Here is a 25,693-nt window from a genome sequence, read left to right on the forward strand (position 1 = left end):
AATCATATTTTATTAATTTAATGCAATATGCATCAATTGAGTCAAGAGTTACTTAAATAGTTCTTATTACTATAGTTAAATAATATACACAGTATACCTAAAATTGTACTATAGAAACCTTTAAACAACAAGGTAATTTGGTTTTCGATTAAAAACTAGGTAGGTACATTATTACTACGTAGATTCAATGCTTCTTGAGACTTTTTAAGCTCAGATTAAATAATAATTTATTGTTAGCTCTCAGTCGGGCCACACGAGTAGATATAGACTTAGACATATCTAGTCATGTGGTCTGGCTGTGTGCCTGATGGGATTTATTTTCCCATATCTAATACCGTTCTTTCTTTCTTTGCTCTTCCGCACTTAAACGTTTCCGTCTGTTGAGCGTGATCTAACACCGTCGGGGTCGGTTCACACTGGCCGCGATTCAAAACAAAATTAATAAATACTAAATTAACTAATAGCTACATAGAATCTCCACCACGTAATATTAAAGCACCTATGAAAAAATTGCGATTAAAAGTTCGCAGGATTATGCTTTCTGGAATTTTTGCAATTCGCTGCCAGTGTGAATCGATCCTTTTGGAAATAATTTTATCAAAATCCTTTCATAGTGCTCACATAAAGAACTCCTGTGTAAAATTCCATGCTTCTAGATCCACCGGTTCAAGCTGTGCGTCGTCAGTCAGTCAGAATTTTCTAACCTCAGCGGCTTAGGTTGTGCGTTGATAAATCAGTCAGTCGGTCAAGAAAAGTCTTTTGCATTGCCGGCGACAGTTCATAGCTCCCATTATTGATTACGAGGTCATCCGTTAACGTCCACTTTCAGAAATCTCCAAACCGAAATTCCTCGTTTTCTCGTTTCTGAATAATCTTCATCACTGATAGATCTACCGTCACTCGAGAATTACATCTCGATCTTCTAGTAGGAAGTCTGCTAATCGTTCTCCGATCGCGATGATAGCAGCAGCGGTGTTGCCGCGCGGCACGTGCGGCAGCACCGACGCGTCGGCCACTCGGAGGTTCCTGACGCCCATGACTCTCAGCCGCTCGTCGACGACTCTGCCCAGGGCCGCCGTGCCCACCGCATGATGTACGGACTGAGTCATGTGCCGCGCGTAGCACGCCCAGTAACCCTCCTCCGGAAAAGCAGGGCAATCAGGAAAACGAACGCGTACGATCGACGCGTTATACTTCTTATAGATCGGCGTTTCGACGACGTGCTCCACAAACTTTAACGCCCGCACCATCTCCTCAACGTCCCTCTCGTCGTCTAAGTAGTTGGGCGTGACGGCGGGAGGAACCAGCGGGTCGGAGCTCGCCAACCGCAGCCAGCCTCGCGATTCAGGCTGAAGCAATATCGGAGATATTACGACGAGGCTCCTTTCTGCGTTTAGGGAAAACACCTGCTCGAAAACCTCGTCACATTGAGAGAATATGTGCTGCGCTACGGATCGAGTGAAGCTTCCGAGACCCTTGTCCATGTAAGCGTGAATCAGCTGCAGGGTCGGCAGCTCGCACTCGGGCCGGTCGTGCAGCAGGCGGCGCTGCGTCAAGTTGTAGCACGCGGTGTTGATGAACGCGGTGACGTCGGTGACGCTGATGGACGCCATGGGGCCGCGCCGGGTGGCGAGCCACTGCACGGCTTGAAACGCCTTCGCACCGAGGGTAGACAGCTGGGACGACGACTTGTATTCATCGTCGACTTCGATGTAGGTAACTGGTAAAATGTGGTCCGACATCCCTTCCCCGACCGGCAGATCAGCTTTCACGGGGATACCGAATTCTTTCAAATGGTCCGTCGGTCCCACTCCGGAGAGCATCAACAGTTGAGGCGTCACGACAGCGCCCGCACTCAACACCACTTCATGTTTCGCGAACAAATGCATAGTTTCATTGGGTTCCCGAAAAACTGTCACTCCTCTCGCGACGTTGTGTTCATCGATAATGACTCCGGTGCATCTCGTGTTCTTCACTAATTTTAATTTCTTTTTAACTCTCTTTTGTTCTAGATAGACTTTGGCAATGTTGACTCGTTCGCCTCCCACCGTGTAACCGAGCACCTTGGATACCCCGATTTGGGAGCGAGCGTTCACGTCAGGATTGTACGGAACGTCGAGGGACTGGAGTCCTTCGATGATTCTCTCGTGCCACGGGTTCGCGGAGTCACCGAAAAACCCGACGGGAACCACTCCGGACGTGTTGTGGTGGCGAGCCGAGGAGGCGGGAAGGCGATGCGAGTCGTAGAGACCTTCGTATTTCAGGAAGTACGGCTCGATGTGTTCCCAGGTCCAGCCCGGGAGGTCGTAGTCGTAGTCCCTCGTGTTTCCGCGCGTATACATCATGAAGTTGATGCTGGTGGAGCCGCCCACGCAGCGGCCGCGCGCGAAGCGGCACGAGCCGCCCGCGCTGCACAGGCACGACTTGCCGTTGGAGCGGGTGGCGTACTGCCAGTCGAGGGACGACCCCGTCAAGCCCAACACTACGCCCGGCATCTGAAATTGCAATTAATGATCATCTATGTTTTTTCTAAAGTTAAAAATACTTTTCTGAATATTCCTATATTATAGTTCTTACAAAGATCTCCGCTCTGCAAAATGCCAAATCATCATTTTCAGAGAAGCATTTAATCACCTCTTCCGAGCTCCTGCTAGTTGATAGATATCAGTGATGAGTTTAATTTTTTGGCTGACTTATATAGTGGCGACCTAGTCCGTCTGCAGATCATGGGGTCCCGAATTCAAGTCCCGGCTCGGGTCAATAAAGTAACTGGGGTTTTCTGCCAAGAAATTGTCAGTAGCATCCCGGAGTCGGAAGGTTACCCCTGCCGATCGGAGGGAACAAACGAGTAAAGAGTATAGCAGCGTACCTTGCTCATGAAGCCAGGGTCTCCGCCCGCCTCCAGCAGCAGCACGCGACTGCCGGCGAGCGCCAGGCGCGCCGCCACCGCGCTGCCCGCGGCGCCCGCGCCCACCACGATGTAGTCGAACTCCTCGCCATCTGCAACACCAACATATCCAGCTCAGGACTTGCAATCTACACCGCACTGACCTAAGAGCGACGTGACGTGATTGTGAGGAGAAAATAGGAGAGGAATTGGATAACAGGAGGCATCACGACAGGCTGCGGGAAACGACACATAGGGATAAGGAATTGGAGAGAGAAAAACTTGGAGGGAGTCAAGAAGGCGCTTCGGGATACGCGCCAAAAGCAAGTAGCGAACGGGTGTCCTCCCGTATTTTGGTTCATGTCACCCCGTTGGAGGTGGGAGTTGGGAGCTATGGGAGGTGGTGGATTGTCGTACGACTAGGCCAACATTGGGCAATTTCCGGGCGCTGTGGTAAGCGGTATGCTCATAAGTGAGAGGTCGTGGATTTTCGTAATATATTATCTGCAAATTATCTCCAGCCTAGGTTAGTGGATCCCTTTCAGTGTGATTAGTTACCACCCTACCGGCCGAAACCTGCCGCCAAACAATTTAGCGTTCTGGTACGATGCTCGCGTGGAAACCGAATAGACTTTTGAATATCATTAATCTGCACTTCCATGGTGCACATGGTGAGTACTACTAGGTTAGGTTGATCCGACACGGGTGCCCACATTCTGATCAGCCACTCTCATCTCAGAGCCCCGGAAAGGAAGATTTCTGTCGAGCGGTGACGCAGTGGTGTAAAACATCGGGTGTGGGCGTCCGCAGGCTGAAATGATGATGACGATAAGATAGTCGTAGATGACGTACCAGTTACAGAATCTCCGAAGAAGTGCTCGCTACCGAAGTCTCGCAGACTGCTGGCCCGGTGCGTCGCCCACACCGCCGCCGCGACCGTCAGCACTGGTATACAAAAATACCATGTTAGTTTTTAGGGTTCCGTAGCCGAATGGCAAAAAACGGAACCCTTATAGATTCGTCATGTCTGTATGTCTGTCTGTCTGTCTTTCCGTCCGTATGTCACAGCCACTTTTTTCCGGAACTATAAGAGCTATACTGTTGAAACTTGGTAAGTAGATGTGTTCTGTGAACCGAGTGTTTCCATAGCAGTACAACTGTTTCATAACAGATGGCGCATTTAATAGTAACCGCTTTAAAAAATTTTATCTGCGACAGTTATCTTACTTTGAAAGTTGAAAATACCAATTATTTGTTCATAAACAAGTTTTAATTGTTTTCAGTGATGTAACCACAAATTCACGGTTTCACGATGTTCCCCCTTATAATATCTGCTAGAAGACCTACCTACGAGTACCTGCCAAATTTCATGATTCTAGGTGAACGGGAAGTACTCTATAGGTTTCTTGACAGACAGACAGACAACAAAGTGATCCTATAACAGGCCTGCCATAATTGCTAAGAGGACAACCGGCTGATACTGTAAATTCGAAAGTGTCAGTCTGTCAGTCTGCACTTGGAAACGGCTTTTTATCCCGGAATATTAAAGAGTTCTTACGCGATTTTTAACCGTTTTTCCGTACAGACCCCTAAAAACTCCTAAGTAGTATTAGAGCACAGCGCTCACCTCTGCACCAGAGAGGTCGAAAGCTATAACAAATCTCATATTTCACCATTTAATCAAAGTGCTTCATGAAGCGACAACAAAGCGACACTTCGCTCAACTTTCCGCTTGAGATGCTCAGATTGTCGCTAACGAGGTTTTAAAAATATTCATTGAGCAATTTTACAACACTAGAGCTTTATATTGATGAAACTTTATTAATTATGAAAATATTCCAATACCTTTATAATTGGCCTAGAACTATCGCGATCGCTTCGTCTAGAATATTTTTCATAATATCAAAATTATTACACGTCGATAGCCTAGTGGTTAAGAGTTAAGACGGCAGTCTCCTATTCGGAGGATCGAGGGTTCGATGCTGGACATGCCGTGAAGGAAAACCATCGTGAGGAAACCTGCATCATCATCATCATCATCATCAACCAATAGACGTCCACTGCTGGACATAGGTCTCCTGTAGGGACTTCCACACGCCACGGTCTTGCGCCGCCGCCATCCAGCGGCTCCCTTCGACTCGTCTGATGTCGTCCGTCCACCTAGTGGGGGTCTTCCAACACTGCGTCTTCCGGTGCGAGGTCGCCATTCTAGCATCTTGGGACCCCAACGTCTATCGGTTGTACGAACTATGTGCCCTGCCCATTGCCACTTCAGCTTCGCAACCCGTTGAGCTATGTCGGTTACTCTAGTTCTCCTACGGATCTCCTCATGTCTGATTTGATCACGTAGAGAAACTGCAAGCTAGCTCTCTCCATCGCAGGAACCCTGCATGTCTGCAAAAATTTAAAACTGATACATATTGTGTGCAATCACAGATGATTTGTGTTATCCCGTACCTACCCCGAAGAATCCCTAATTTTTTCGGGATAAAAACTACCCTATATGTTAACCCGGAGTATCGGCTACCACTGTACCAATTGTTTACATCCGTTCTGTAGTTTCGCGTGATATGCGCACATACAGACAGACAGACAGATAGACAGACAGACAGACAAAATTCCAAGAAAAATGTTTTGGGGTCTATATCGATAACCAGTTATATTACAAGTATAGATAATGTATTTTTCGATTTTTTTCAAATTACAGTTTTATTATAAGTATGGACGTAACAAAACCTCAACTCACATAGTTTTATGTGGTTTTATGTTGGAATATTTCCACCAAAAACCCATAAACTCAGTTGGGACCTACTTGTAGAGTAGGTACCTAGGTACGTGCCCCTTGCCACTTGTTGTGGACTGTACCGTGTTCAGTACCTACGTAGGAGGTGCGTGCGAGTCACACGTCAGGTGCCGACTGCCGACTGCCGACTGCCGACTGCCGACTGCCGACTGCCGACTGCCGACTGCCGACTGCCGACTGCCGTACACCTTGACCTGCTGGTCATCGCTTCGAGACCACAAATAACTGTACCTATTAGTTTTTGCAAACGTTTTTAGGGTACTTGGTGGCTTAAGACGAAAAACAGGCCAAGTGCGAGTCAGACTCGCGCACCGAGGATTCCGTACTCGGGTTTTTTTTTTGACATTTTGCATGATACACAGATTGCACGGACATTATGCATAAAAATTTGTTGTAGAATTCACAGGTAAAGCCCTTTCATGTGATACTCCACTTGGTATAATTATCTTACTTTGAAAGTTGAAAATACTAATAATTTGTTTATGAACACATTTATTTATTTTTAAATACTTTATTGCACACACAAATATATACATACAGAGAAACAATATAAGATACAGAAGATAAAAAATGAAATCCACACGGACGAAGCTGCGGACATCAGCTAGTATAAAAGAGCAATAATTAAAATGACATTGTCGGCATGTGGACTTGTCTGCATATCTCAAGCAAATGGTAAGTAGGATGTTTATGGCGCGAATGAGCCGCAACTCACCTCTCGCAACTTCCGTCCTACTCATTGATGCCCATAAAAGTTGCCCTAAGTATTACTTACTGATTTAGTACACGAGGCATGTTAAGCTGGACACTGACTTGTGACATTTTGGTGTAATATGTCGAGTTCTTGTAAGTAACTCAAACCAAAGACTGACTTGTAAATGTAACGTTAGTTTGTATAATTCCGCGTGCTCCACTCGACTGTCGGTTTTCGCGAATTCCCTTTGACTACCTACATTACAAGTCGCTGCAGGTCGCGGGTGCAGAGTAAAATTGGAGCACACTTGAGCCAACAGCACGAATATTATGATACATTACAAACACACGCTACTAGTTCAATCTCAAGCTTTACGTTGAAATGCCAGTCAGTTTCTTCTTTTATAGTATACTCGTATAGCACCCTAGATAACTGGAAATGATGTGATTAGCGGAAATAGCATCATTTCTGATGGTCGATACCTCTTGTACCTAATGACCTATGACCTATGGTATAGACAATTATCGCAATGTAATGTTTTTGAAATGTTGCGAACCCAGAATCGCGATACGGTATTGATAGTGTAACCCGCAGGACGCACCGCTCCCACCTGGGCCGCAGACGGGGTTAGGGGAAACGTCCTAACTCCTATGCCAATAATTGATAGTGTAACCCGCAGGACGCATCGCTCCCACCTGGGCCGCAGACGGGGTTAGGGGAAACGTCCTAACTCCTATGCCAATAATTGATAGTGTAACCCGCAGGACGCACCGCTCCCACCTGGGCCGCAGACGGGGTTAGGGGAAACGTCCTAACTCCTATGCCAATAATTGATAGTGTAACCCGCAGGACGCACCGCTCCCACCTGGGCCGCAGACGGGGTTAGGGGAAACGTCCTAACTCCTATGCCAATAATTGATAGTGTAACCCGCAGGACGCACCGCTCCCACCTGGGCCGCAGACGGGGTTAGGGGAAACGTCCTAACTCCTATGCCAATAATTGATAGTGTAACCCGCAGGACGCACCGCTCCCACCTGGGCCACAGACGGGGTTAGGGGAAACGTCCTAACTCCTATGCCAATAATTGATAGTGTAACCCGCAGGACGCACCGCTCCCACCTGGGCCGCAGACGGGGTTAGGGGAAACGCCAATAATTGAATCGAATTAAATAACCTCTTTTCATGGCAATCTTAGGTACAAAAATAGCGATGTGACGTCACAGAGAGAGGTTCTCAGTCTCAGATATCACAAAGGGGGCGCAGGTGTTCCCTGTAAGGCGATGTAGGAAGGTATTCACTCGCACGCCGACTGTTTCCTTAATTACTGGGAATCTGTGATTCCTTTGTGTAAGCGATTTCTATTCGACACGTTGGGCTTGACACGATTTTTTGCCTCTGGAAATCGCGATTCAAAGTGTTATACTTACTTAATCTTGATAAGTAGGTATACGTAAGTATTATCTATACCTACCCATACTAATATTATAAATGCCGAAGTGTGTCTGTCTGTCTGCTAGCTTTTCACGGCCCACCAGTTTAGCCGATTTTGATAAAATTTGGTACAGAGTCAGCTTACATCCCAGGGAAGGACAAAGGCTACTTTTTGTCCCGGAAAATCAAGGAGTTCCCACGGGATTCGTAAAGACTCATCCATTTAACCGATTTATATGAAATTTGGTACAGAGGTAGCTTGCATGCCGGAAATTCAAACTTTTTATCCTGGAAAATCAAAGAGTTCCCACGTTATTTTTAAAAACCTTAATCGACGCGGACGAAGTCGCGGGCATCCTCTAGTATTTCATAAAGCAGCAGTGATATCCTACTTCTATTCGGAACGTCGAGGATCTGATTCCGGGTTTAACTTTTCGGAGTTACGTGCGTTTTAAGCATTACATATTATAGACGGAAGAAATCAGTGTAATTCCTGCTTCCATAGACAATCTCCCGCTAGAGATGCTAAGCACCTCTACCGCCGCGCTGCTAAGTGCTAGAGAGATGCTAAGTACCTATCTAGTTTTATTGCTTATCGTATCTGTTACATGACCGCCAATGACCTCAAGTAGGTGACTCTGACTTTACCCTGCAATGTAACTTGACATTGCCCTGAGGGGTGTATTATCTACAACAGCGAGTTAGAGTTTACGTGCTCGGCATGGTTGGCGCTTCGTTTACCAGGGTGACCAATTATTTTGTTATGGTACCTATATCTTTGTTTATACAATAAAATTTTAAGCTAGCTTTATCTATTTACTATACAAATCATGCCCGCGTGAAATGGTGCCAAGAGTACTGGCAGCATTTCCGCGCTGGACTGCCAGGTTGATCCGTTGTGCAAAAAATAAGCCAGCCCTTCGCGGTGAAGTGTCTCGTAAAAATTTTGTAGCACTAAGACTCCATTTTTCACCCTCACCACCTCACCACCTGGGTGTCTGGTGCACTTCGACCGTCCGTTGACCGCTGTGCCAGATCCTTTTTCCACGCACATGCAAACTGTAGAATCAACGACCTTCGGCGGTGTTCCAACTAGATTACAACATGGGGTTATTCAAGGGGCGGACCAACAAATTCCTGAAAGGCCGGCAACGCATCGGCGGTTCCTCTGGTACTGCAAATGTTCATGGGCGGCGGCAATCACTTAACATCAGCTGACTCACCTGCTCGTTTGGTCGCCATTTTTTTTTAAAGACTGCCTTGTAACGTTAGTTTGTAATGTATCATTCGCTCCACTCGACTGCCAGTTTTTTCGCGAATTGCCTTTGAGTGTTACATTACAAACCAGTGCAAGTTCCGGGTGCACAGTAAACATGAGGACACTTGAGCCAAACAAACGGTACAAGTCAATCTCCAGCTTGACGTTGAAATGTCAGTCAGTTTCTTCTTTTATAGTATACTCGTATAGCACCCTAGATTACTGGAAATGATGGGATTAGCGGAAGAGGTCTCGACCATCAGCAATGATACGACGTCTGAGAGAGAGAAGCGAAGTCGCTTTTCTGATCGTATCGTCACTCTACAGGGTACAGGGTACAGTGTAGGTACACCAACAAACCGCCACAGAGACCCCCCAGCCCCCAGTGACGTCACGTAGCTCACAGCACAAATTAACATGACCTCTAGCCACTAATTACTCTTGTACGAAGCTTTTACAGCGCTATTTGTTTTCTGTATTTTCTTTTTAGGGTTTCGCACCTCAAAAGAAAAAGAAACCCATAAGGGTGTCTTTTTCTTATAAAAGTAGGATCACATCGTTGTCTGTCTGTCTGTCGTGTCTGTCGAGAAACCTATGGAGTACTTCCCGTAGAGCTAGAATCATGAAAAGCAGATAGGTTAGTGTTATAGCACAAGTAAAGGGAAAAATCTGAATAGGTAAATACTTACTTACCGTGAATTTGTGATTACATCACAAAAAAACCGGCTAAGTACGAGTCAGACTCGCGCACTGAGAGTGCCGTACTACAATCGTAGTCGTCGACATTTTGCAAGATAAATCAAAAACTATAATGCCTAAAAATAAATAAAAATCGGTTTTAGAATGTAGATACAAATAAAGCCCTTTCATATGATACCCCACTTGATATAGTTAACTTATTTCGAAAATTGAAAATACTAATTATTAGTTCATGACAACTTAATTTCTTTGTGTGATGTAACCACAAATTCACGGTTTTTAGATTTTTCCCCGAATGTCGGCTATGAGATCTACCTACCTGCCAAACTTTATGATTCTAGGTCAACGGGAAGTACCCTGTAGGTTTCTTGACAGACCGACAGACATACAGACAGACAACATAGTAATCCAATAAGGGTTCCGTTTTTCCTTTTGAGGTACGGAGCCCTAAAAAGTGTTAGTTTTCGTACGATGATACAGAACCCTCCGTGTGCGAGTCCGACTCGCACTTGGCTGGTTTTCTTGTAAGACCACGACCGCCCTCCTGTTATCTGCCCGTTACGCATTTCAGAGAGAAGCTACTTATTGTTTACCTTTTCTTCATGATAAGGAAAAACGGACTATAATAAAAAGCTTTTAATTAATTGAAGTCGGTTACAAAACCCACAAAAATTATACATTCGTCTCACGTTCGGAAGGATTCTGGTAAATACGGTCACAATTCTACGTACACGAAATTACTGCGTTTATCTGCGAAGTGAGTAAACCCGAGCCGAGATAATTGTGTGCGTGTGCGGAGCCAGGGGGGGTTGGGAAATATCACCCCCTCTTGTACGTTTTTTAGGGTTCCGTACCTCAAAAGGAAAAGCGAAACCCTTATAGGATCACTTTGTTGTCTGTCTGTCTGTCAAGAAACCTACAGGTTACTTCCCGTTGACCTAGAATCATGAAATTTGGCAGGTAGGTAGTTCTTATAGCTGACATTCGGGGAAAAATCTGAAAACCGTGAATTTGTGGTTACATCACACAAAAAAAATTAAGTTGTCATGAACTAATAAATAGTATTTTCATTTTTCGAAATAAGTTAACTATATCAAGTGGGGTATCATATGAAAGGTCTTCACCTGTGCACTCTAAATCAGATTTTTATTTATTTTTATGCATCATGGTTTTTGATTTATCATGAAAAATGACGAAAAAATACCACTGTACTACGGAACCCTCGTTGCGCGAGCCTGACTCGCACTTGGCCGGGTTTTTTTTTATTCCTATACAAGTTGGGCTAACTTGTATAGGAATAAAAAAACCGGCGTTGAATACGATCTCACCTGGTGCTAAGTCATGATGCAGTCTAAGGTAGCGGGCTAAGGGAGAGGTATGGCACTTTCATTAAAGTCCATACCCCTGTTAGGCTAACATGCGCACCACGAGAAAATTTTGTCTACGCATTTACTCGTCGTATTTGTATGAAGAAACACGAGATAATGCGTAGACAAAATTTTCTCGCGGGGCGCATGTTTGGCCCGCTGGTCGGTTTCTACGTGGCATCGCACCGGAACGCTAAAAATCTTCTAGAACACATTTAACGTCCATTTCAGTCCGAAACCAAAGCATCCTCAGGAGATAGAGACGCCACAATACACAATTGCAAAGTCTTACAAGTATTGTACGGCAGCGATGCATGTGCAGGCTCGACCGTACCAAAAGGAGATCTCCCACCGAGCGGTTGGTTTGTTGCTTTGTGCCGAGTGGTTGGTCACTAGGTAGCGCCAGCTGGGCCGACGCGACGGTTGTATCTTGAAAATTCTTGATATAGTGCAGATTGTACAAAACTCCGTTAGTGCGAGTACTGTCGGCGGTACATTAGTTCAGGACTAGGTCATGAAACGTTATCGATTGAATTGCGCCATCTACATAGTTGCAACTGCGGCACCACCACAAAAAGTTTATTTCATGTAAAACTTATGGCTCTTATGATATTTTATCAATACTATACCACCAACCGGTTTGGATATTGAAGCATCTAGCATATGTTATGCCCTTCTAGCTCCATTTTCCTCGATATTATTAGTACCTTCAAAAGAAGAGACAAGAGTCTCTTCCATCTTAGGTTACATCATCTTACATAATAATCTGAGTCTACCCACTTATATTATGGGTTGATACGCTTGCAATAAAAGTTTATTTATTTTATTTATTTATTTATATTATTGTACACTGAAAATGCCTTCCCCTTACATATTTAGCTGTGTCCGTCCCTGGCCGTGTTTGGGCAAAAAATGGCAAAAACACGGTGGAGATAAATTTGCCTCACAAAGGCTAATAAATTACCAGAAAGGAGAGATTTCAAACTTGTTTGTTTGAGGTAAACAGACATTTTTATAAAATAACAAAGATCCTTCCAAATTGAGATTCCTGCGTAATAGTACCTCCTGGGAAACACACGGGGATGGAAATATTAAATTTGAAAAGGTATTACAAATATTACAATAATACGGGTCGCTCATTAATTAGCTAAGTACCCACTCAGGTATTTTTATTTTGTTGGCATTCTAATCTGCATAATTTTTCATAAAGATATAAACTCGAATTTTAATAAGAAAGTAAGAGCTATCCGTTTTATTGTATAAAAGTGTACCGTTTTGTCTCAAAGTAAATTTTTATAAATGTTTATTGTTGTACTCGAACCTTCTTTTGCTTTTTTAACCGACTTCCAAATAGGAGATGGTTCTCAATTCGACCCGTTTCTTATTCGACTTTCTTTTATTTGTGGTACATCGATTTTTTTCTGGTTTCTAGACCGATTTGCAATTTTTTTTTATTCTGCTTGTAAAGTCGTCATCTCCTCAGGATGCTCCGCTCGCGTGCAAGAGTCTGGCTGGTGGCGGTGCATGTTGCTTGCTTTTCCTGCACATGTAGTAGGACATACTGTACGTTGCAGCACACTACAGATTCAACTGGATTAGAGGATTATAGCTTGCGAATCTAATTACAGATTTTGTTTGAGCAGTTAGCGACTATTCGAAGGTCAGGTTAGGTCTATTCTAAGCTCCAAAGTGTAGAACATCGGCCTAAGTTCGCCTGTCTGTCGGTATTTTACAAGATAAATTTCATAGAATATGCTAAGGAACTATTCCTAGTTCCCCTTCATCATTTTTGAGTTTGCACTCCTAGTTCTACATCGTCGAAATTCTATGACCTCCCTGGCGCAGTGGTAATCACTGTGGTCTTATTGGTGGGAGGTCCTGAATTCGATTCCTAGCAGGCGTTTGGAATTTTCTAATTTCTAAACTGGTCTGGTCTGGTGGGAGGCTTCGGCCATGGTTAGTCACAACCATACCGGCAAAGCCGTGCCGCCGAGCAATTTAGCGTTCCGGTAAGATACCGTGTAGAAACCAAAAGGGTTTAATAAAAACTGCCATACCCCTTCCAGGTTAGCCCGCTTCCATCTTAGACTGCATCATCACTTACCACCTGGTGAAGTTGCAGTCAAGAGCTAACTTGTATCTGAATAAAATAAAATAAACTCGATTCGCTTCCTCGTTTCGAAAAGCGTTTTTTCCCACTAACTGTAATATTGAGACCTTCAAACAATGAGTGAATAGACACCTTCCAGCAGGTGCGCTCTGCCATAAGCTGCATCATCTGCTACGGTATGGAATGGGTATCGGCAGTCGGCACATACCGAGGGCAAGGAGCTCGAGCAGTCCCCTGGCGCGCCTCTGGAGTGCCTCGGCGCCGCCTCCGCAGGCCAGCAGGCGAGCACGCGCGCCGCGCCACGGCGCCAGCCACTGCTCGCGCCTCTGCGACCACCTGCGAACAACACTTGTCAGCACCAACGACGCCAGGAACTACCCCCCACAAGCTTGCGGTGCGACGTCGCATCGTAACGATCTACGACAACGCATCGTGCGAATTTGCATAGGAATTACACTGAGATGCGTAGTCGTCTTGCGATGCGACGCGCACCGTCGGTCGCACCTCGCACCGCAAGAGTTGTGGAAGGGCTCTTGTTTGGCGTCTGTTCCCTTTCATATTATACAGTGTGTCTGGTTACCGATGTCGGACCCGTTAAGGGTAAGCGATACAAACAATTTTATCGACAAATCAATTTTTTTTAATCAACTTTGTGGAAACGGCAGCCATTTTAATTTTCATTTCGACTAACCAAGAGTACTTGCATTTATTTAGCAATTTCTAATGATGTAGCAGTGTTACAGACACAAAACTAGTTTTGTTCGATAGCTAAAAATGTACCTCTAACTTTTCGCTTTAACGGTGAAGGAAAACATCGTGAGGAAACATCCTGAGGAAACCTGCATGTCACAGTCAAGGTCTTTTTTATTCAGAATAGGTAACATGTTACGCTTACTGATGGTCAAAATTGTTAATTTGTAAGATTATAATATAGTGGTGATAATTAATTACGTACTTAAAAACTAAAGCTACGAGGGTTCCAAACGCGCCCAGGTCTGAGAAGAGCCCACAACAAACTCAGCCGGGTATTCTTTTTATTATCACCACTTGCCTAAGAGGTCTCCATAATGTTTTCAAAGGCGTGTGAAATCACTCTGAGAGGAGATCCGTGCTCTGTAGTGAGCCGGCGATGGGTTGATCGTGATGATGATGATGATGATGATAATGGGAAACAGTATTCAAAGAACAATAACAAGAAAAAGATTCTTAGAACAAGGTAATTTCGACCTAGCCAAAAAAGTTTCTAGGTACCTACACCGCACAGGTTTATATGTACCTACCTAGCTTATGGCTATACGTCATAGTAGTACCTATCTGTGCCTAAACAGCATAAACATAATCGTTTTAATCTTATTAAAGTCATAGTAATTTTCCTAAACCATTGAGATTGGAATGTTCAGAGTCAGTCAGTCAGTGACAAGTGTAGCGCGTGTTGCAAACACGCGGCACATTCACTTCCATGCCTATTCCGTCAACAATTAATCAAGATGCCAACTTTGTAAAACAAAGTAAAAATTCTTAAAATCGTAGTCATACACAGTTGTAACTTGGAAAATATGTAAATTACATCTAGATAATGTAAATAACATAATAATAAAGCCTCAATACCTAACTGGCAATCACTTAGTGGATACCGCTATTTTTCTTGGAATAACGTTAGATGCAAAACTTCAATGGGGCTCTCATATAAATAACTTATCGAACAGACTTAGTTCTGCCGCATATGCGGTAAAAAAGATTCGCCAGTTGACAGACATAGAAACCGCGAGACTAGTATATTTTAGTTACTTTCACAGCATTATGTCATATGGTATATTATTATGGGGTAATGCTGCTGATATTAATTCTATTTTTGTGCTGCAGAAAAGGGCTGTTCGAGCCATATATAGTATGGGGCCACGAGAGTCGCTGAGAACTAAATTTAGGGAAGTTAAAATTATGACAGTGCATAATCAATATATTTTTGAAAATTTACTGTACGTACATAAAAACATAAATAAATTTAAAAAAAAGTGACTGTCATAATATAAATACTAGAAATAAAAATAAACTTGTATTGCCCGCCTCTAGGCTCAGTAAAGTTAGCAATTCATTTGCTCGTAATTCCATACGTTTCTATAATAAGCTTCCAGAAGACATATTGGAGATGTCTCTCAACAAGTTCAAAGTGTTCATAAAACGTAAACTAATTGAAAAATCCTATTACAATGTAAAGGATTATTTAAATGATAAGCAAGCTTGGGAATGAGTTGCTTAACGACTTTGTGATAGTTCTAATAAGTTTCAATAATTTTGTAAAGTGGTGATAATAAAAAGAATACCCGGCTGAGTTTGTTGTGAGCTCTTCTCAGACCTGGGCGCGTTTGGAACCCTCGTAGCTTTAGTTTTAAGTTTGCGTTATAATTATCACCACTATATCTTACAAATCGAACACTATACCAGACAATCAATAAGAGTAATTTATTACCTATTTTGAATAAATCATTTGACTTGACTTTGACTTTGACTTAGTATAAAGTGCGCGTTTAGTTTTCATTAATTTACCTACGAGTAGGTACGGCCTACCTGCCCAATAATTTAGTTGTCAGCAATTTGGTAATAAGTGTTAATTTTTCGTTGGAGACAATTTTAGGATAACATCAATTTTATACTCCACAGCTCCGTCAAATTTGAACCGATTTTCACAATTTATTTTTACAAAGGTTGTACTGTCAGGTTGGTACCATGCAAGTTTGGTGAAGATTGGATGAACAGTTTCGCAAATAGAAGACGGAACTCCTCAATGGGCAGCAGCAAATCGATCGCGATCACTATACCTAATAGCTAAGTAAAATACATAACATAAGCAACAGCTTTGATTCCTATAAAAATAGTATATTTCATTACAAGTGTGGAAAGGCTGTCATTGCAAAGAGTTCCGACAGTCGGAACAAGTTGCAATGCCGGTTCCGCACGTGTACTGAACAACTATTTTAATACAGTTGCGAAAAAATGAAGCAATTTAATAAAATAATAAAAACTCAATAAACTCAAACTAACTTAACATTTTCTGAAAAACTATTTGCTTTTGTCTCTTCTCTCCACGCAATAAATTCGTCGTATGTAGATATGTAGCGACTTTTTGACTTTTCCGGTAAAATGTTCTCCGAAGCATTTTGAGCAATTATACTGAGTTCCGGTGGTGTTAATTAAAAAAACTAGGGTCGAAATTACTCATTTTGTGCAACAAACAACTAAACTCGCAAAAAAAATTTCTGAAAAATGGCGCCAACCGTAGAATATAAGCAGAGTTTTTTTTTCTTCTCCCATTCTGGTAGGCAAAGGGAACTATGCCCAGTCTTCAGTAGAAGTTTCTTATTGATATGAAATGAAAATGAAATTTAATGAGATGAAATGAAATGAAACCTAACCAAACTCATTCAATCAAATCACTAATAATCTGATATTGAAACAAATTAGTAGCTTCTTTTTAGAAATATACGTATTTGCATGAATCATAAAAGCTTCTATGATTTTTTTTAGTAAAAACTTCATGGTTGGTTTTTCTTTTTAATAGACATTATTTTAACAGTTGGGAAAGAGAACGCACGAGTTCGGGAAAGGTAAATAAAAGCACGAGTATGTAATAGCCCACATCCCGCACGCTATACGTCCCTGCAATACGCCACTTTTTGAGCAACTGTATTAAAAAATTTTTAAATTTCTTAGTGCAATTCAATACGGGGTTTATCATTTTTCACGAGTAGGTAATGTTTATAATATTTCAATGTACCTACCTAAATAACTAAATGTTGAAATATCGACAAATGCAAACATTAAATTAATCGTGGTATGTACCTACCCGTTTTTTTGCATGAGTATAGTTAAAGACCTGGAGAGTGACATATGCTACTTTTTATCTCGGAAAATCAAAGAATTCCCACAGGATTTTAAAAAACCTAAATCCTAGCGGACTAAGTCGCGGGCATCAGCTACTGATAATAATAAAAATAAGTCATTATTTTTTATAACTTATATAATATTTTGTGGCTGAAACCAGGGCCACTCACACTAAAGTAATTAAATAAAAAAATACCTATCACTAGACCATCGCGAGGGCGCCGGGCGCCGGACGCCTTTTGAGACCAAAACTAGCATTAACAAGGTCTCTGATCAAAGGACTAAGTGCGAAACATTAAAAAACTTTTTTCCAAGAATTATACAATGCTTACAATTATTATAAGTTCATATTAATTGTAATAGCATTGTTTTATTCCGGCAATAAGTTTTTGTATGAACATATAACACAATAACCACAACGAGGTAGTCGGAACGGAAACTCGGCCAGGGTACAAATTCTAAGGAAGACATCGCACGGAAATCTACGCATACAATTCCGACAACGCATCATATTTAAACAAACCGGTCAAGCGCGAGTCGAACTCCCACACGAATGGATCCGTACCATCGTACAAGATAACAGATATAACACGTTTATGTGCAACACTGCCTACATGACGTGATATAACACGTTAATGTGCAACACTGCCTACATGACGTGATTTAAGTAAACGAATTATTTTGTTCATGAACACATTTTTTGTGTGAGGTAACCACAAACGCATGGTTTTCGGATTTTTTCTACCTACCTTTCATCTAGAATGATCAACGGGAAGTACCCGCGTTTTGATTCCCTTTTATTGACAAACACAATAGACAGACAACGAAGTGACCCTTGGGGTTCCTTTTTTAGATGGGATGGGACCTACAGACAAACACAAATACATGACCTGCCGAATTCAAAACTTCCTCCTTTTGGTAGATGGTTAAAATAGTTTAGGTAGGTATTTCAATATCTACATCTAAATATAGAAAAGGATGACTGACTGACATGCATGCCTTTCAGCCTGATAGTCCAGTAGTTTGAGCTGTGCGTTGATAGATCAGTCAGTCAGCTTTTTCTTTTATATATGTTACGGGTAAGGTTGGAAGTTGGAATAAACTTAGGTTTACCCGGTTTTTATATCCATTTCATCATCATAAATTCCATCCATCGCCGGCTCACTACTAATGGTGGGTCTAATCTCAGAATGAAAAGTGTTTAGACCATAGTCCACTACGCTAGCCAAGTGCAGATCGGCAGACTTCACACACTTTTGGGAATTTGATGGAGAGCTCTCAGGCATGAAGCTTTCCTCACAATAATTTTTTTCACCGTTAAAAGAAGTATTTTTTTTTAATTAAAACGCACGTAACTTTGAAAAGTTAGAGGTGCGTGCCTAGAATCGAAAGCTGCACCTGCCAAATAGGAGACATTATTATGTTTTAACTTCTAAGCTATCACAGCTTGTATAATCTATAGAAAAATGAAATAAAATAGACAAAAACTTTATTTTTGTGTGTTTGTTATCTATTTATTACCGATTGGAAACGGGCCGCACTCATTAAGATAGCGAGTGTATACCTACTATACCTTTTGTTATCCTCCATGCCTCGGGAACCACACAAAAGTTATGCAAAAATGTAATGCACAAAATTTTATATTTCCTATTTCACAAAAAAAATTATGACTTTCACAACTTTCATGGACATCTCGATTTACTTTACGAACATATATTAAACAGATAGTTTTACGATATTTGGTAGTTATAGTAAATACTAGACTACATATTAGGATGGTCTAGGTGCCAGGTGGTGGCGGCGCGAACTTCGACTCGCGACTCAAGTTAAACCTTGAATTAATCCTTATATTAACATCAAGAATCACAGCCAATTCTCGGAAAAAAATATACAAATACGCACCATTAATTATTCAAATCAGTCCACTCCGTCCGTCCGTCTGTGCGTCTCAAAATGGTACCAAAGGCTTGTCGCACTCCGAACCAGGTAGTGGTACATTTACTTGACGATAGGAAAGTAGTTTGTAAAATTTAATATCCGTACCAACCGTTCGCAGTTCGAAATCCCACTTAGATAAGTTTAAGACATAAGTATAATATATTTGACATTGGTTGGTTCTACATTGCTACTTGACTAAGCGATACAAAAATAATATTCCGTAGCAAACCTTCAATGGATTACAAAAAAAGAGCTTGGTGGCTTTCATTCAGTGATGATAACCGCGAAATGGTAACAAACAAAATATAAATGGTGGTTCGCCCCGAACTAGGACCTCGCGGTACCCCATAATTCCATCATCCCATAACAGCACCATCTGTTAACATTATTGTGAAGTTATGACAGAAGACAGACGGACAACCCACCACCCCCCCTTGCGACGTGATTGAAGGACAAACCAACAAACAACACACACTTTCGCATTTATAATAAGGGTAGGTACTGATTACCTCGTGCGTGTAAATAACAAATTGGCCACGCAAAATGTCAGGGTCCCATTACCTACTTGTTGAAAAATTATCCATTGATTTGTTTATTTTAATTAATTAATTATTTATTATTCATTAGTAGATATTTCATTCATTAAATGTGTTAACCAGTATACAGAGAACTAGTGGATTGCCCCGAACTTAGATCTCACTTATATATTATGCATTTATCGTTTTAGGGTTGCTTATCTGCAGACAAAAATGGAATTCTTTTAGGAACACTAAGTTGTGATAGCCTAGTGGTTAGGACGTCCACCTTCTAATGGGAGGTCGGGGTTCGATCCCGGGCACGCACCTCTAATTTTTCGGAGTTATGTACGTTTTAATTAATTAAGTAAATATCACTTGCTTTAACGGTGAAAGAAAACATCGTGAGGAAACCTGCATGCCTGAGAGTTCTCTATGATGACCAATCCGCATATGGCCAGCGTGGTAGACTATGGCCAAAACCCTTCTCACTCTGAGAGGAGACCCGTGCTTTGTAGCGAGCCGGTGATGGGTTGATCATGATGATGATAGGATCACTCCGTTGTGTGTCTGTCTGTCTGTCACAACCCAGCAAGAGGATCAAAACCTATTGGGAACTTCCCGTTGACCTACAATCATGAAATTTGGCACTAGCAATGTCTTATGCGTGAAACGTGGACACTAACAAACGGCCTTGTCCACAAATTCAAAGTCGCTCAGCGAGCTATGGAGAGGGCTATGTTAGGAGTTTCCTTGAGGGACAAGATCAGAAATGAGGAGATCCGCAGGAGAACCAAGGTCACTGACATAGCCCAAACTATTAGCAAGCTGAAGTGGCAGTGGGCAGGTCATGCTTGTCGTAGAGGCGATGGCCGTTGGAGCCGGAAACTCCTTGAGTGGAGACCGCGTTTAAGCAAGCGTAGTGCGGGACGCCCTCCAGCACGATGGACCGACGATATAAAGAGGCTGGCGGGAAGTGGCTGGGTGAGGAAGGCTGAGGACCGGGTGTGGTGGCGCTCTTTAGGGAAGGCCTATGTCCAACAGTGGACGTCCACAGGCTGATGATGATGATGATGATGAATGTCTTATGGCACGGAATATTATTGTGATGGAACCACAAATTCGGTTTTCGGATTTCCCCTTTACTTTTGCTAGTTACGTTTGATAGCAATGTCTCATACATTGCTATCTGCCAAATTTTATGATTCTGGGTCAACGGGAAGTGCCCTATAGGTTTCTTAACAGACACAACAGACAGACAACGAAGTGATCCCATAAAGGTTCCTTTTTTAGGGTTCCGTACCTCAAAAGAAAAAACAGAATCTTTATAGGATCACTTTGTTGTCTGTCTGTCAAGAAACCTACAGGGTACTTCCCGTTGACAATCTTCATTTTATGGATCATAGTTTTTGATTTATCGTGCAAAATTACGACGACGACGAATAATACGACTGTATTAGGTACGGAACCTTCGGTGCGCGAGCCTGACTCGCACTTGGCCAGTTTTTTAGGGTTCCGTAGCCAAATGGCAAAAAACGGAACCCTTATAGATTCGTCATGTCTGTCTGTCTGTCCGTCCGTATGTCACAGCCACTTTCTTCCGAAACTATAAGTAAGAGCTATACTGTTGAAACTTGGCAAGTAGAAGTATTCCGTGAACCGCATTAAGATATTCATACAAAAATAGAAAAAAAAACAATAAATTTTGGGGGTTCCCCATACTTAGAACTGAATCTCAAAAAAATTTTTTTCCTCTAACGCCTACGCGTGGGGTATCTATGGATAGGTCTTCAAAGATATTGAGGTTTCTGATATCATTTTTTTCTAAACTGAATAGTTTGCGCGAGAGACACTTCCAAAGTGGTAAAATGTGTGTGGGTCCCCCCCCCCCCCCCATCTGTAACTTCTAAAATAAGAGAATGATAAAACAAAATCTAAGTATGTAAAACGAAAAGGTGACTGACTGACTGACTGACTGACCGACTGACTGACTGACTGATCTATCAACGCACAGCTCAAACTAGTGGACGGATCGGGCTGAAATTTGGCATGAAGATAGCTATTATGACGTAGGCATCCGCTAAGAAAGGATTTTTGAAAATTCAACCCCTAAGGGGGTGAAATAGGGGTTTGAAATTTGTGTAGTCCACGCTAACGAAGTCGCGAGCATAAGCTAGTAAAATATATATGCACATTACCATGCAAACTTCCACCGAAAATTGGTTTGAACGAGATCTAGTAAGTAGTTTTTGATTTATCGTACAAAATGTCGATAAAATACGATTGTAGTACGGAACCCTCAGTGCGCGAGCCTGATTCGCATTTGACCAGTTTTTTTAATGAATGAAACCCTAAAAACTCCTAGCATAGCATCTCTCCATCGGCCGTTGAGTGACTCTGAGCTTTCTTCGGAGGACCTTGCTCCGCTAGGTCAAAAAACATGAAGTTGTTACCCTTGTTAGCTACTGTATACATCTAGTTGACGAGGAAGTCGTTTACGAGTTGAGGTTCCAAGGCCAACCGACTACCGACTGCAGGCGACCTGCGCCGTACGCGCACAGACCTAGGACATCGAACGGACTCCTTGCGACTTGCCTACGCGACGCTTCATGCGAGAAAAATACTCATTTACGAGTATTATTGTGACTTATCGAGGATTATTTTGAAAACCTTTTCGAGAATTATTATTACTTTTATTTTATTTTATTTCTATTTTATAGGAAAACTAGCTTATACTCGCGACTTTGTCCGCGTGGACTACACAAATTTCAAACCCCTATTTCACCCCCTTAGGAATTGAATTTTCAAAAATCCTTTCTTAGCGGATGCGTACGTCATAATAGCTATTTGCATGCCAAATTTCAGCCCGATCCGTCGAGTAGTTTGAGCTGTACGTTGATAGATCAGTCAGTCAGTCAGTCACCTTTTCCTTTTATATATTTAGACTTGCAGCTAAGGAAAAAGTAAATAGATAAGAACAAAAGATAAGTGAAGCTCATGACAAGTTTTCATAGATAGAATTTACATAGAAAACAAAAAACTCGACTGGGGGATCCCCTCCCATGGTATGGTATGGTATGGTATGGATGGAAGTACCTAACTAGGTACTTATACTTATGCTTTTACATTATACCTTACTTACCAACTTTTTGACTTGTTGGCTTTGGCAACCAATATTACCTAGTAAGTATTATTTATGATAGCTGTGCTGTGACACTGACATACTGACAGCCTATCGGTATTAGAGGACGTCCGCCTTCTAATCTAACTTTTCAGAGTTATGTGCGTTTTAATTAATTAAATATCACTTGCTTTAACGGTAAAGGAAAACATCGTGAGGACACTGAGCCTGAGAGTTCTTCATAATGTTCTCAAAGGTGTGTGAAGTCTACCAATCCGCACATAACCAGCGTGGTAGACTATGGCCAAACCCTTCTCACTCTGAAAGGAGACCCGTGCTCAGTAGTGAGCCGGCGATGGGTTGATCATGATGATTATTTATGCGGCAGACAATGACATAATATTACTTAGAACCGACTAGGAAGAAGTCCCTACCTACTGCCTTACTAATTGGTAGAACTTAGATTTTATCTCCTTTTTTCTGAAGTAGTAAAATAAAAGATCAACTGGACCAGATAGAGGAACGAACTATTTTGATGGACCTTTCACAGACTAATGGAATAATCTACACAAGTAATGGACGGATCACGGAGAAGCCGATTTCTATCATTTGTCTAGGTACATCTAATTAAAAGAAAAGTCCTGACTCACTGACTTAACTCTTTATTGCCCAGCGCAAACTCTTGGGCTAGCTGAAGTTTTGCACAAGACTTCCCGTCTAAAACAATCGCAAAACTATATTTACGATTTGTGAACTGTAAATACAAGAAATTGACGAACGGCATCGCGAGACAACTACTGGGGCACGGCTCCTATATGCTTGCTTTGCAGTGCACGACATAATTATAATATTATGTAAGTACATCTTCTTCATTTATAGTTTCTTGCCTTCTAGGAGCGGCGTTCAATACGTTGTGCCTCACTGCTGTCGCCCGTGCGGTTGAAACACAGTCAATCAAACTATCCAGTAGGGCGATTGTCTAAAACCTGCATCAATCATTATTACAATCTCAATTGTTCTGATTGGCTGAATTTGTACGATTCTTGTTGCAACAATGCATTGTGGCCAATAGTGAGCGAGCATTAACCAATCAGAGATGATTGTGATCGTGACATTGTAGCTGTCAAACAACCGCGGTAGGGCCACTGCTTCTGCTGCGCTATGACAGCTACAATGTTACGATCGCAATCACCTCTGATTGGTTAACGCTCGCTCACTATTGGCTACAATGCATTGTTTATTTTATTTTATTTTATTAGATATGCCAACGATAAATTGTAACAACATTCACAAATATTAAAAACATGTCACAAACAATTCCAGTCCTACTACAATCATCAATTATTGGCATATACAGCATTACGTAAGTCTCCGGTTCTGTTAACAATAAGATACAAACTTTTGCAAACTTCTAACATTAACAACTAATTAATACAATATAATTAGTAGTTAGTAGTATGTAGTTACAATATAATTGTTGCAACAAGAATCGCACAAATTCAGCCAATCAGAACAATTGAGATTGTAGTAATGATTGATGCAGGTTTTAGACAATCGCCCTACTGGCCTCACTTTCCCGCGTGCCATCCATGTTCCATTTAGTCTCTGAGGCATGTTATGCGTCTGTATGGCGGCGGAGGTAGATACTTGTCATTAATTTAGTCGCGGTAGGTCATGCAACTGGTAGGTACAATAATATGATATCGTACGTGAAACTACTTCATAAATCATATAGGTATTACGACGCGACGACGACGCGGCGACGCGGCGCGGTGACGTCACTAGGTAGGTATATCAGGTAGGAAGCGTGAAATAAGTTTTAAGATTATAAATACTATCCGTCCCGGCTTTACTCACGTGTGTAGTCGACGTTAGCCCGACTAGTTTCGAACCCATAAGGGGTCCTATTTAAAATGGAAATGGGGGGGATAGTATTTATAATGGAAATCACTCACGGTAGTTTAAACACTAAGTTTTAAGATTTTTAAAAATGTACACTAGAATAGATTAGAATATATTTTTATTCAAGTAAACTTTTACAAGTGCTTTTGAATCGTCAACTAGTTTAATTTACCACTGGTTCAATACACTGGGTAGGTAGGTACCTGGGCAAAGAAATCATGATCATAGTAAAAAAAAACTGGCCAAGTGCGAGTCAGGCTCGCGCAATGAGGGTTCCGTACTGCAGTCTTATTTTTTCGACATTTTGCAGGATAATTCAAAAACATAAAAATGTATAAAAATCTGTTTTAGAATGCACAGGTGAAGACCTTTTATATGATACGCCACTTGAAATAGTTATCTTACTTAGAAAATTGAAAATACTAATTATTAGTTCATGACCACAATTAAATTCTTTTTGTGTGATGTAACCACAAATTCACGGTTTTCAGATTTTTCCCCAAATGTCAGCTATTAGATCTACCTACCTGCCAAATTTCATGATTCTAGGTCAACGGGAAGTACCCTGTAGGTTTCTTGGCAGACCGACAGACAGACAGACAGGCAACAAAGTGATCCTATAAGGGTTCCGTTTTTCCTTTTGAGGTACGGAACCCTAAAAAGAACCTGTTTCATGGCAATATAAAAAAAAAGTAATAAAATGCCGTGTTAAGCTATACAAAGTCTCCGATAACTATGTCGGACGGAGGATTGCCAGCGAAACATACATTTAAGACAAACCCGGTGCGGGTGTGTGGGGCTGCCCCCACCTCATACCCCAATTGCCATATACCAAGGGATATGTCCGTCTCCAGGAGGCAAGTTGACTTCTGGGTTCACTGTTTACAGCGGTTGAGCAGTGAGACGGCAACAGACAGATACTAGTTGACTTTATTCTGGTGGCTCTCGCGGCAGTGTGCGAGCAGTTTAAGGATAATTAGTTTTGCGCATTTTGTCGATGCTTTCCGAATCTTCAAATTAGTCGAAGTAAAATTAATGATTGGTTATGGTTAGTAATTAGTATGGACAAAAAATATTTCTATAAGTTT

General features: G+C 42.0%; 1 protein-coding gene across 1 annotated transcript; it reads right to left on the reverse strand.

Annotated features, from left to right (window-relative positions):
• Positions 1 to 13: 13 nt before the first annotated feature.
• LOC117988985 (ecdysone oxidase-like) lies at positions 14 to 18,927 on the reverse strand. The gene is made up of 5 exons (XM_069503325.1): positions 18,703 to 18,927; positions 13,459 to 13,586; positions 3,740 to 3,832; positions 2,870 to 3,000; positions 14 to 2,495 (listed from the first exon to the last, which is right to left on the reverse strand). Exons 1-5 carry the CDS (start codon positions 18,717 to 18,719, stop codon positions 897 to 899), a joined length of 1,968 nt encoding a protein of 655 aa, XP_069359426.1. The 5' UTR covers positions 18,720 to 18,927; the 3' UTR covers positions 14 to 896.
• Between the last annotated feature and the right edge of the window lie 6,766 nt (positions 18,928 to 25,693).

This window comes from Maniola hyperantus, chromosome 15 (assembly GCF_902806685.2).
Source record: "Maniola hyperantus chromosome 15, iAphHyp1.2, whole genome shotgun sequence".
In the NCBI taxonomy this organism is placed as follows: domain Eukaryota; kingdom Metazoa; phylum Arthropoda; class Insecta; order Lepidoptera; family Nymphalidae; genus Maniola; species Maniola hyperantus.

Coding starts and splice junctions, on each gene's coding strand:
- LOC117988985 (XM_069503325.1), bottom strand. Junction 3,001..3,739: donor CTTCGGAGATTCTGTAACTG/GTACGTCATCTA, acceptor TTGGTGTTGCAG/ATGGCGAGGAGTTCGACTAC. Junction 2,496..2,869: donor ACCCTGGCTTCATGAGCAAG/GTACGCTGCTAT, acceptor TTGCAATTTCAG/ATGCCGGGCGTAGTGTTGGG.